At 41.1% G+C, this 13,747-nt stretch overlaps 1 protein-coding gene across 6 annotated transcripts in view; it reads right to left on the reverse strand.

Moving 5' to 3' along the window:
- Positions 1-5,394: 5,394 nt before the first annotated feature.
- The window catches only part of LOC100566852 (acetyl-CoA carboxylase 2), a 52,181-nt gene continuing 43,828 nt past the window's right edge, over positions 5,395-13,747 (reverse strand). For 3 of the 6 annotated variants that reach the window (XM_062960285.1, XM_062960306.1, XM_062960313.1), the window contains 12 exons: positions 13,622-13,742; positions 13,434-13,544; positions 13,158-13,301; positions 12,857-12,977; positions 12,651-12,747; positions 12,157-12,253; positions 11,926-12,061; positions 10,744-11,034; positions 10,500-10,657; positions 10,240-10,410; positions 9,430-9,566; positions 5,584-6,737 (listed from right to left, as the gene is read on the reverse strand). In XM_062960285.1, the coding sequence (XP_062816355.1) occupies positions 6,611-6,737; positions 9,430-9,566; positions 10,240-10,410; positions 10,500-10,657; positions 10,744-11,034; positions 11,926-12,061; positions 12,157-12,253; positions 12,651-12,747; positions 12,857-12,977; positions 13,158-13,301; positions 13,434-13,544; positions 13,622-13,742 (1,711 nt within the window). In that variant the 3' untranslated portion in view covers positions 5,584-6,610. Of the gene's footprint in view, positions 5,490-5,583; positions 6,738-9,429; positions 9,567-10,239; positions 10,411-10,499; positions 10,658-10,743; positions 11,035-11,925; positions 12,062-12,156; positions 12,254-12,650; positions 12,748-12,856; positions 12,978-13,157; positions 13,302-13,433; positions 13,545-13,621; positions 13,743-13,747 lie in introns of those variants that run through there. The other 3 variants (XR_010000272.1, XR_010000271.1, XM_062960298.1) reach the window with 3 other exon arrangements.

Raw genomic sequence — 13,747 nt, forward strand, 5'->3', positions numbered from 1 at the left:
CCAACTCTATGATTCTATGACCCCATCACATTGGAGGAAGGGTCACTGCCTGGCTTCCCCCCAGAATCTGCTTCCTCTCCCGGCTGGAAGTACGTCTGTGTGTCATGTAATGGACTCTGTCGAGAGAGAGGAGAGGAAGCAGCATATGATGGGGAATGGAGCCCGTCTAATGAGGTAGTCGGACAGTGATACAAACAGTGACAGAGAAAGTTTCTGGGAATTCCTATTTGAGAAAAAGACAAGAGAAGTGTGTGGAACTGGCAGCCACAAATATGGCCAAGTAACAACTATTCATGCAAAACAGCCACCGTTTCAAAATATAATAACGGATTACAGAAATATTACAACTGCTCAATTCTTTGATGTTTTTCTACAAATGATTTCATCAAATAATGGTTTTATATAAATCAATAACTGTGAAGAAAATTTTCAGTGGCGCATAGGTGCCATGAGGACAAATCCAGACTCTAATTCCCACCCCATCTAAGGTCTAGGCCTAAGTGACAGGAAAGCTTTAGCGGGGGGGGGGGGGGGGGAGGATGTATTTCTGTATGCAGACAGAACTAACCTTCTTTGCATTTCTAGATGATTTGTTATGTAATACATATTTTTAAAGTTTTATATGTGATTTATGTATCAAAAGAGCTGGGCCTGGGAAGAATAGTTGAGTAGGAAAGTAGGCATTCTCTGAACACACTGAAGGATTCCGGCACGGACCTCTTTTGTCTTCACAGATTCTGCATACCCAGCATACAAATGCCCTGAAGGGAACAGAATGCTTTCTGCCGCATTACACTACACAGAGCTTGACATGAGATTCAGAAGACACCGTTTAAGGAAACACAGTGCAGCAATGGTGCCATCAAGTGGCTCTGTAAAAACAGGCAAGCAGAGATGAAATCAATAACATCTTCAGAAAACATACTGATCTGAGGCAGGTAAGGAAGGAAATCAGGATGGACAAATGCAAAGTCCACCTATGAGCTAGAATGGAGTAGCTGACTCCTGACGTTATGTTGCTGTAAGGAAAAGAGGCCATTGCAGAATGCTTCCCCATTTTTATTTTTAGCTCTTTGCTAAAAGGTCATGTGGCCGGCATGACTGCATGGAGCACTGTTACCTTCCTGCCGGAGTGGTACCTATCGATCTACTCACATCTGCATGTTTTCGAACTGCTAGGTTAGCAGGAGCTGGGGCTAACAGCGGCCGCTCCCGGGGTTTGAACCTGGCACCTTTCGGTCCACAAGTTCAGCAGCTCAGCGCTTTAACACACTGTGCCACTGGGGGCACAGTAGTTTCTTTAAATGTTAATCGACTAGGTTCTGAAGCAAATATGCAGTGTTTGGAATTCCATCAAGAATCTGAGACCACACTTTTTTTTTTACAAGAAACACATCTGGAAAAGGGAGCAAATAGTACTATCTTTGTCTTATTTTGCAGAACAATTTAGTTCAGAATGGAATGGGAGATCTACAGGGGTAGCTACTAGCTAGCTATATTACTCTCGAAATATTGCAATCTTGAAGTTATGTATAAAACAAATGGTGAATTCATACCACCAAATTATCAAGAAAAACTGTAGATGAGCAATTAGAAAATATATTTATTCTATGTAATGGATGAAACTTGAAGAAGTTATAACACAGAACTGACGGAGTTGTACTGTACATACATCTGAGTGATGGGTGAGGATAGTTATGGGGAATAGATGATTCACAAGATAACTATTATGTGAAATGTTTCGAAATTATCAATAAACCTTTTATTCCCTGGACTGTGGAGTTACCAGCCAGATAAGATTCAACGGTTAAATGAGCTCTCAGAATTTCAGATATTATTAAAGACTTTTCTCCTCTAGAGGGCCTACCACGTCAATTTTCACCTACGAATTTATACGTACATTTTATTAGTACAAATCATTTTAATGTGTTTTATACTATCCACTTAGAATGGTTTTCATCTATGATACTTCATCCTGTCCCACCCCATGCCTTGAGAAGAGGCGGGTAAGACATAATAATAATTGATGATGATGGTTTTAGACTGCCCACCCACTACCTCTTCCAAGACATTCATGCCCCCTTTCATTTTTAGAAGACATATAATGTATCCTTTTATACATTATACAAGATTGAAGAGGTGATGCAGGAATGGAAATGGGAGGACTTCCCTGCAGTCCACAGGTTAATCCAGGTGGGCACTCCCCGTTGGTCCTCTGCCCCGGCAAGGCTCCCTGCCTCCCCTTCATCTTGAGATCTTCCAGGAAGACCTATTTATCTTCTGTCCCTCCTTCCTCTCAAAATCTTCCAGGAAGACTTTTCTTTATTCATCTCAAGACCTGCCTTGCCTCATTTCAATGTTTTCCAGGAAGACCGTTCTTTTTCATCTCAAGATCTCCCATAAAGACCCTTCTCTGTCCCTCCACCATTACGGGGTCATCTGACAGGAAAGTTGGGAGAGAACGAAGCCTTGTTGCTGTCTGCCCAATATAAAGCCCATAAAGTTTTGGTCAAGGTCCACATCTTCCAAGCCTTCCTTCATATTAAGATCTCCTGGAAGGTCCTTCTCATCCATACATCTCCATAGGCAGAGAACAGAACATTTTTGGTGTCTGCCCCGGATATATAAAGCCCGTTATGGCTCACATCAAGGCTATCTGAAGGACTATAACTCTTTTCAAGAAGATATTTCCTTCACCTTGAGATCTTCTAGAACAGTTGTTCCCAACTTTTTTTTTGACCAGGGCCCACTTTAATCAGGATCACTCTCCAACATTAGTACCAAAGGGGTTACGAATAAGTTTTTAGTCAACTTTAGATTTGGTTTGGTTATTTGAGGTTCTGATTCAGAAAATTGCATTGGATAGGCCACATCAGTTCTAGTTTCCGATACAGAATATATGCCTTCCAGTAGTCGTCATCTGCTTACCCACAGAAACCATATTTAATAATCTAGAGCTGATGTGGTCTATCCAATGCAATTATCAGCACTGCAGAAAGGAATGGAAATAAAACTAATAAAATAAATAAATAAATAATGAGGAGGTTCGTGGATTGGATTCTGTTCTAGAAGGTCCTTCCAGAGAATCAGAGAAGACTATTAGGTTGGACTTTATGGCCATCCTATACGGATACTCTAATCAAAAATACAACGACTTTGAAAACTCATCAAGGATTAAAGCAGACCTTTAAAATATCTCTTGGCTTCATTACTTACAAATTAGAGACCATTATAAACAGGATAATAAGATAGGATTTAACCTTAGTGAAGAGTTTTGGGATAAAACACTCCAAATGGATAAGAAATTGATTACAAAAATTTGTAACAAATTGCTGGACTGGGCTACGGAGAAGGAAAGTATAAAAGCCTGCATGATTAAATGGGCATAAAACATACGAAGACCTATAAAGACCGAGTCCCCTCGGGTGAGAAGGGCGGAGTATAAATGTTGTAAATAAATAAAATAAATAAATCTAAATGAATGGGAACTAATATGGAATAAAAACCTAAAATATACATATTCGACTGATCTTAAGGAAAACTGACTGAAGATGTTTCATCGGTGGTACATGACCCCTACAAAACTATCTAGGACAATGATGGGCAACCTTTTGCGCTTGGTGTGTCAAAATTCAACAAAAAAACTAGCTTGACTTGGGTGGTCTGTCACTTCGAGAAAAAACCCATAATTTCGCAATATGTATAGTTTAAATAACAAAAATATATAATTGTAATATACAACTGTATTTAATAAATCAAAAACTATTTACTGCCATTATTTCCATGTACAACAATCTATGGTACCTCTTGCAGTTTCCACGCTGATTTATCTCTATTCTAGTTTCAATGTAGTCATGAATAATGAATAATATAATAATAATAATAATAATAATAATAATATAGTAATAAAATGATAATATACTACAATAATAATAGAATAATAATGTGCATAATTCTCATGGAGTAAACAACAAAACCACTGGACCAAATCACACCAAATTTGGCCACAAAGGACATAGTCATCCAATCAATCTGCATGAGGCAGCGTGTCAGCAAAAATGGCTAGGCGTGTCAGTGTTGACACGCGTGTCATAGGTTGGCCATCACTGATCTAGGATGTACAAGAATGTTCCAAAGAATTGTTGGAAATGTTATGACCAAGATGGAAGCTTTTTCTATATGTGGTGGACATGTAGTAAGGCCACAAGTCACTGGATTAAGAAATTCAAACTATCTTTCAAAGGAAATTCCCTAAAAAACCAGAATACTATTTATTAGGCTTAACAGATAAGGACCTTATTATGTCGCAAAATGATATTTTATTCACTTATATGACCTCAGCAGCAGGATCACCTATGCAAAGTATTGGAAACTAGAAGAAATGCCAGACCCGGATCAATGGAGAGCTAAATTGATGGACATTAAGGACATGGACAAATTGACTTTTTTGATTAAAAAGAACTCGGATAACCCTATAAAACAACAACCTGGGATCAGGTAGAAAATTACTTCAGAAGAAGAAGAAGAAACAAATAACTACTGGGAGAGATACAGTAATACAACAATATACCGAATTGAGGGAGAATCTGCAGAATTAGAAAAGAACCAACCGCAAAGGACTGGAAGGAAGTCAATACCATTTTTTCCTTTTTTATTTTTTTCACAATTATTAATTATTATTATTTCTTTTTCCTCTATTTTTTTTTACTATTTTTATTGTTTTTCTTTATATATTTTTCTTTTACTTCTCTTTTTTCTTCTTTTCCCTCTCCTTTTTTTTTTACAATTGCCCCTCCCCCTTCTTTACCACTCCTCTTTTTTTTCTTCACTTTCTATTCAATAATTGTTCTCACTCTTTCGATGTATTCCATCTTTATATATGTTAATAAAAAATATATTTTTAAAAAAAATAGAAGGTCCTTCTCCAAGTCCCATCATCCCCTCAGGGACACCTAGTAAGAACATGGGTCCAGACAAGACTCAGCTCACTCCTGTGTCTATCTCTTCCTGTAGAAGAGCTGGTCATGTTCATCATGGACCAGCTGGAGAACTGCAGGAGGAACCCTGCTAAGGCTGAAGCCACCTGGAACATTCTGTACCAACTCACACAACTACCAACACCACCTCTCAAGACGATGTCCTTGCACCACACTCCCAACACACTGGTCCTGTGCAGACCTCACTACTGCATACTCTCCACAGCATGGGCCACAGCCCCCTTCTGCAATCAATGCTGCTGCCGCCAGTGGAAAACATCATCCATTATCATAAAACTTAATTCAATTGTTCAAAGTCTCCATATCAACTAGCAGTATTAACTTGGGATAGTAAACGCTTATTACAAAAATACATCAAATGAGTCCCACCTTCAAACGAACAAAAGAATCAGCTAAATTGTATGAAAATCCATTTTAATAAGCATGGGAAAAGTTTAACTTTCCAGTGCCAAGACCCACTGATATCCTTCCTATGAGAAAGAGCGACGTTTCCTGTAGAGAAGGGAAATACAGACATTTTCTTATTTTTTTTAGGAATACATACATATACTGTGTGTGTATGTGTGTGTGTGTGTGTGTGTGTGTGTGTGTATATATATATATATATATATATATATATATATATATATATGCGCCCTTCTATGAATGAACTCAATATATTCCTTAAAAAAACAGTGACAGTGGTATTCACAATGAATCTTGAAAAAAAGTGCAATTTTGTGCTCTGTGGTGAAAATAGTGAAAAACTGCATTCTTTTGCATTGAATTTTTGTAGGATAGGCTCAATTTTTTTCTAATATGGCAGATCCTTTCCTGAATTAAATATTATGTTGGCTTGCAGCAAAATATTAATATATTTGTATTAATATGTATTACTATATTAATGTTGGTATATTATATTATTAATATTAACATATATTAATATTAATATATTAATATGAGTGGACTTTTTGTAGAACACACTCAAATTTCGCAAATATTTTGGATCCCTTGCTGCGTTAACGATTTTTTTGGCTTGCAGCAAAATGTTAATATTAATATATTAATATACATTAATGTCATATTACATTAATATTACTACATATTAATATGTAGTTATATAAGAATGTTTGTAAGATATTTCTCAATTACGGTGGATCCATTGCCCCATTAATAATCTATATTAATATAATATATTATATTAGCATTTAATATTAATGTCATATTTTATTATCGTATTAATTCAAATTACTGACATTATGTTATGGCATTATATTAGTATTTATTAATATTATTGTACTACATTGATATTAATGTCAATATTATAGTTAATATATTAATATTTTGCCATAACCCAAATATATGAATACTGCATTGTCTTCGCACATAAATAAGGCCACTGTTGAGGTTGCCACAAACTCAACTCAATAATCTACATACTAATAAATAGATTTTGCCAGTATTTCAGAGCCTTAGGTACTAAAATCCTCTTCAAAAATAACATTTGTCTCTATCATACCACTGGGGAAAAATATGGCTCACTGGATCCTCCACTGAAGAAGTTGGATACAATGGTCATTTTCTGGTCCATGGCTAGACCTGTCTGTTGGCCTTGATCCATCGGTTATCTCTCCTCAAGAGGAAGTTGGGTTGTCCATGGTGGCTAAAAGCCGAACAACTTGGGTCCGCTGGGCTCTCGAGAGATCCTGGGTCATGTGGATGATGCAGTCCAAGGTCACCTCGGGGTTGGCTTGGACCAAGCTATAAGAAAATTGGAAAGTTTATCCAATGACACCATCCAATCCCTCCCGATAGAAGGCCATCCAACTTAGAAACTTCCAGAGAAGGAAGGAGGATCCACCAGACTTCCACTGCCCTATCATCATGGAGTTCTTCCAACCATTTGAACCAACAGCTCAATGGGACCTCCTTCCAAATATGTAAACATAGCCCTCGTATCCAACAATTGACCTTTTCCTTCTCCAAGCTAAACACCTTTTCAATGGAACAGTAACTTCCTATGGTCAATGCTGACTTACTAAGCTGAATATTGACTTCCTATGTTCAATGTTCACTAACCAAGCTGAATGTTGACTTCCTATGGTGACTTGCCATACTGAATGTTAAGTTCCTATGGTCAACATTAACTTACTAAGCTGAAAATTGCCTTCCTATGGTCAACGTTGAATTACACCGTTACATCTTGTTTCCTTTACAACTTCAAAATTGTCATACTGTGTAAAGTTTTGGAAAAACTGACAATTTTGTTTTACAATTATTGCAAAATTATGAAATATTTTCTTTCTTGACAGTAATTTGCATGATGTTTTAGATTGTTCATATCTTTGACAACCATAACCAACATTACGTAACACGTAACAGAAACTCAGTCTGTTAAAATACCACAAAAATACATTTCTGATCATGTAGAAACTTGCTCGGGCATGCCAGAGTCATTGGACACTAAAGGACGAGAAGGTAGGCAATGAAGGTGATCAGATGCAGATGGAAGCTGATGCTGATCCTGATTTTGTGCCATCAATATCCAGTGATCCTCATTTGGGTTTATTGAAGAGTCAGACAGAGCTGCTAGAATCAAAGCTGCAAGGAAGGAATCTTTTGTCATCCAGTACGAAAATCTCAAAATTTCTCCACTGTGATGAAGATTTGACAAAATATTTTAGCCAAGTTGACAGTATGACCATTTGCTATTACATCAATGGATTTTTTTTTGTTCTCAGATATAACCACGACCCAACAGAATGGTGATTGTTTATTTAATCAATCATACTATAGAGTTGGAAGAGACCACATGGGCCATTTAGTCCAATCCCCTGCTATGCAGGAAAAGCACAATCAAAGTACTCCTGACAGATTAAGTTTGAAAGCATTTTTGCTATACAACGGCACTATCTACTCTGCTATACCTGTCGGATGTGCTGTTCATATGAAAGAATCAGATGAGAACATGCAACTTCTGCTGAATCGCCTTAATTACCCAAAGCACAACTGGAATTTGTGTGGTGATCTTAAGGTAGTGTAATTCTACTGGGTCTGCAACTTGGTCACACAATGTATTACTGTTTCCTTTGGAAGTTGGACAGTCAAGCAAGAGATCTGCATAATATCAGAAAAGACTGGCTTCCCCACAATAAATTGGTTCCGGGGCAGAAGATATTTCTTCCGCCTTTACACATCAATCTCGGGCTAATGATATATATTTTTAAAGCAACGAACAAGTAAAGTGAAGCCTTAATTTATTTGCAGCAGATGTTTCCCACATAAGTGATGCAAAGATAAAAAAAAAGGTGTTTTCATTGGCTCACAGAGATGTGACGAAGGAAAGCCACTTTGATGGTTTTCTACAGGATGCAAAACATGTTGCATGGTCAGCCTTTAAGAAAGTTGCTTGTAACTTTCTAGGCAGCTATAAAGCACCAGATTATGTTCAACAGGTTGAAAGTCTGCTTCAAACATACAAATCAATGAAGTGCATACATGCCACTGAAGATACATTTTCTTCATTCCCACTTGGACTTCTTTCCAGACAACTTGGGTGCTGTGAGTGACAGACATGGTTGAAAGGTCTCGTTGGAACATTGTCAAGATGGAGAAACGGTATCAGGGCAAGTGGAATCTGTCTATTTTGAGTGACTGTTGTTGGATTGTCATCCAGGAAGCGTTGGACAGTGATTACAAACAAAAATATGCAGCAAAATATTTTTAGTTGTTTTCTGAGGACACCAGTACTGTAATAGTGCATGCTGATATAGACATACAGCAATGCTGAGTCTGTGGTTTTTAATACTGTTTATATTTAATCCTGTTGTAATGTTTGATTATTTGCATATTTTAAATAATGTTTTAATGTTAAGTGGTATTAATAATAATAATAATAATAATAATAATAATAATAATAATAATAATAATAATAATAAATTGCCTTTTCCAGAAAACTATACATGCTACAGACATATTACATAGTTGTGTTCAGCGTGTTAAAATCTACCTGGTTCACCCAAAATCTGAGGAAACAAAACATTCCCAAAAAATTGTTGACTGGTGTTACCAAGCTGAATGTTGAATTCCTAAGGTCAACATTGACTTCCTATGGTAAACTATGACTTATCAAGCTAAATGTTGACTTCCTATAGTCAATGTTGACTTACTAAGCTGAATCTTGGCTTCCTATGATCAAAGTCAGCAAATCAAGGTTAATACTGACTTCCTATGGTCAACGTTGACTTATCAAGCTGGACACTGACTTCCCAACATCAAAGTTGACATATTAAGCTGAATGTTGACTTCCTATGGTTACCAAAATGAAAGTTGGCTTCTAGAGTCCCCCAGCTAATCCTTGAGACTACTGCTCCATGTTGGGTCTAGAGCCTACTCCATTTGCCCATAAACAACCTCCCAGAACCACCGCCCCCGCCCCCCCCCGGCCACTCACTTCCGGATGTGCTTGAGGGCGTAGTCCCGCTTCAAGTATTTGATGTTGTCCCGGATGGCAGACTTGGCCCCGTCTTCCTCCTTCAGATGTTTCTCTAGCCATTCCACCACCACCTGGTTGTTGTCCCAGAGGTAGCCCTGAAGGCAAAGGGAGTGAAAATGAGCCTAGAGTGTGATGTAGCAGCTAAAAAAGCAATGCAAATCCAGATTGCATCAGCACAAGTCTAGTGTCTGCATCGATGGAAGTTGTACAGGATATGGGTAATTCATATAGCATATGGATAAGGCTCTAGAGGTCATAATAGACTCCAAGTTAAACATGAGCCAAGAGTGTGATGCAACAGCTAAAAAAGTCAATACGATTCTAGGCTGCATCAATAGGAGGATACTATCTACACTGATGGGCATTATATAAGATATGGATCAGTTATAAAGGAGCTGGATAAGGGTTTGGGGTCTTAGTAGACCCCAAGTTGAACATGAGTCAAGAGTGTTATGTGGAAGCAAAGAAAGCCAATGTAACTCTAGGCTGTGTCAACAAAAGTATACATCAAGGAAACGCATACAGGATATGGATAAGGGTCTAGGTGTCTTAGTAGACCACAAGTTGAACATATGAGTATGATGCAGCAATGAAGAAAGCCAATGCAATTCTAGGATGTGTCAACAGAAGTATACATTGAGGGAAGTCGTATAGGAAATGGATAAAAGTCTAGTGGTCTTAGCAGAGCACAAGTTGGACATATGAGCCAACAGTGTGATGCAGTAGCTTAAAAGGCCAATGCACTCCTAGGTTCATAAAAAGAGGCACCTTGACTGTCCCTTCCGTCTCCAGGAACCACCGGCGCAGCATGGACTGGATGTGGCTGTTGCTGAGCTCGTGGTTGGCGCTGAGGATGTCCGCCTTGACCACTTCCTCCAGCAGGAGACGCCGCAGACGCCAGTAGAAGAAGCTCCGGGCCGTTTTCCACTGGAGGATATCCTGGGAGCGGGGCGAAATATGGTTTAATTATAGGTCCTTCAGGAGGACCTAGGGATTCCTACACAGACACTTGTCTAGGAAAACATTACCGTGATGACCCCCTTCTCTTGCATGCGCCCTGGAGTGTCATGGAGGTCGGCGAACTGTACTGCCACCTGGTGGTAGATCGGGAGAAGGTGCTCCTCCCTCGCCTGCAGCTGCATCTCCAAATCTCGGCGCTTCTCTTTGGGGAGATCCGGTGCACCTGCGTTGAGTTTGTTGGTACCTATTACAGCCGTATTTGGCTTCCATACTCTCCTACAAAGGTAACCTCACCCTCGTCCCACTCCTTACCCAGCCTCTGAGCGATGCTGGCACAGGCCTCATCGACTCTCCGCATGGTTTTGACCAGGTCTTTCTTGCGGAACTTGATCTCCACTGTGCCCTCCGCCTCCAGGATGCCACCCCGGCTATCCCTGTCGGCATAGAGCTCCATGTGCAGCGGGTTGATGGTGGGATCAATGACTACCCAGGAGCCGCCCCGTAGCTCGCTGTGCGGCGGAATGTAGACCAGGGCCGGCTGCTTGAACTGCCGCAGGCTGTCCACAATGTAGGCCCCAAACTTCAGCACCTGGTCATACATATCTGCAAGAGCGATCAGTGGCCAAGGGTCAGTGGCCAGGAACTTCCATGCTCCCCTGAAGTCCCCCTTCGCCCCAGAAATTGTCTTCAGTTTTGGAACTCCCCTCACATTCCAGAAGTCTCCTCTGCCCCAGAAGCTCCCTCTCATCCCACAAGTCCCCTTTCACCTCAGAGTCCCCTTTCCATACCAGAAGTTTCCTCTCATCCCAGAAGTCCCCTTTCACCTCAGAAGTCAATTTCAGTCCCATAGGTCTTCTCCTGCCCTGTTAGTTCCCTTTCACCCTAGAACTCTCACCTCAGAAATTTCCATTCATCCCAGAAATCCTCTTCCACCCCAGAAGTCATCTTGTCCCATCAATCCCTCTCATCCCAGAAGTCTCCTCCCACTCTGAAAGTTTCTTTTCACCCCAGAAGTTCCCTTCCATCCCAAAAATCAACAATCATCTCAGAGATTCCTCATTCCAGATGTCACCTCTTATTTCAGAAATCCTCTTCATCCAGAAATCACCTCTCATCCCAAAAGTTTATTCTCACCCTGGAAGGTTCTATCGTACAAGTTCCCTTCCACCCCAGAAGTCCCCTTGACCAGAAAATCCCCTTCCGCCCTGAAGTCACCGAGAAGTCCCCTTTCAACCCGGATGTTCCCTCTCATCCCACAAGCCCCCTTTCACCCCAGAAATCCTCTTTTGCCACAGAAGTCCTCTTCTGGCCTGGAAACAATCTATTGCACCCCCTTTCACCTTGAAAGTTACCTTGAAAGTTACTCTTCACCCCAGAAGTTACCTTCCATCCCAAAAGAACCTCTCATCCCAGAAGTCACTTTCTCTCATGGAAGTCCCCCCTCCCTCACGCTCTACATGTCCTCTTCCACCTCAGAAGTCACCTGGAAGTTACCTTTCATCCCTCCGGAGAAGCCCCTCCAGTTAGCAAATACTAAGAGCGGGAGGCGCTCACGATCAAAGTCCCTAATAGCCTGGGCCGTCTTGAAGGCCGAATCCGGGAACCAGACCTGTCCAGCTTGCTGGATGACCTAGGAAAGAATAATCATTATCATCAACATCATATCCCTCTTTCCTTTCAACCAAACAAGTCATGGGGAATATCTTCCTGGGCACTCCTCCTGACCTTTGCTTCCGACTCAGGATTCGCGGGGTCAGCAGGGACTGCCAGCTCCACTGTCCTTGTTTCCACAGCAATTACCCCAACTGGGATCCCTCCCAACCTGCAATGGGTCGAGAGAGAGAAGAGTCACTGAAACAAATCTTGAATCAAGACAGTCAACAGTACCTATTCAATACTAAGCCAATGCATGTATTTTCCTTTCTCTTCCATACTTTTCCTTCCTTCCCACCCTTCCTTCATGCCTTCTTTCTCTTCCTTGCTTTCCCTTCGTTTCTACTTTCTCCCTCACTTTCTCTTCTCTTCTTTTCCTTTCTTCCGTTCCTTTCTCTTCCTTTCTTCACTTCCTCATATCTTTCCCTCTTCTCCCTTTTCTTCCTTCCTTCTCTCCTCCCCTCCTTTCTCTTTACTTCCTCCTTTGCCTTCCCTCATACATCTCCTCCCTATTCTCTCTCTTCTTTCCTTCCTTTCCTTCTTTCTCTTTCCTCCTCTCTTAATACCTGGCTCGGCCGACCACCACCGTCTGGGCCCAAGGCTGCATGATTTCCGAGAAGGAGCCATGGTCAAAGAAGCCACTTTGCCACAATCCCTTTGTTGCTAGAAGAGGAAATCAGAAAACAAAGATGGCCATCGGTCGGGAGGGATTCAATCGCGCCTGGCGGAAAGGAGCAGGATGGGATGGATGGCCTTGAGGGGTTCCACTTACTGGGGTGAGGCCTCCCAGCCAGCATCCATCGGGGATTATAGGGACATTTGGAAGGGAAAAACTCAATCTCTCTCTCAATGGGGTCAGTGGGTGGCATGATGGGTAATGGGCTGTGATTGTCCTATGAGAAATAACAGAATTTATTTTAATTTAAAACAAAAAAAGAACAAGAGACAAATATCAGAAAAAATTGAATTTAGGGCCTAAAAACCCCAGGCACCAAATTCAGAAATGCTAAGCAGGGGCAGCCCTGGTTGGGACTTGGGTGGGAGGCTGCCTGTTCCTTCCTCCTTTGGCTGACCTTTGGCATATAGGAGAGCCATTGCAGGATGGTGTAGACACCTTCGAAATCGTCAGGGACGGCAACGTGGGAGACGCCATTGTTGTGCATGATTTCCACTCCTCCCAGTTGGTTGCTGGAAGTGTAGACTTCCCTCCCCAAGACCTGCTCAGGAAGGAAACACAAAGTTGCCCTCCAAAAGCTTGGTATATTATGATGGCCATCTGTTGGGAAAGATGGGATGGTGCCTTCCTGACTGGGTTAGACTGGACTGCCCTTGACTCTTTAGGGTTCTACCTTATTCAGAGCTCCAGCTCCTGTCAGTATGATATGGGAGTTTTCCACCTGAATGACTCGCTGGCCAAGCCTCACCAAATAGGCCCCAATCCCAATGGCGCGGCAGGTGACCTACAGGATAGAAATAAGTGGGGATTAATTTATGGTTCTTTCATTTTATTTGATTTACAAAAGATCTAAACCCCTACCATGCTAATGGTGACGATTTCATCATAGGCGAGGGACGACTCCCCTGCGATGGCCGCCGCTGCCCTGAGGTTCTCCACCCCAAAGCCCTCATCTTTGCCGATTATGTCAGTGAGGATGTACCTGAG

Source organism: Anolis carolinensis, chromosome 1, assembly GCF_035594765.1.
Source record: "Anolis carolinensis isolate JA03-04 chromosome 1, rAnoCar3.1.pri, whole genome shotgun sequence".
Taxonomy (NCBI): Eukaryota; Metazoa; Chordata; class Lepidosauria; order Squamata; family Dactyloidae; genus Anolis; species Anolis carolinensis.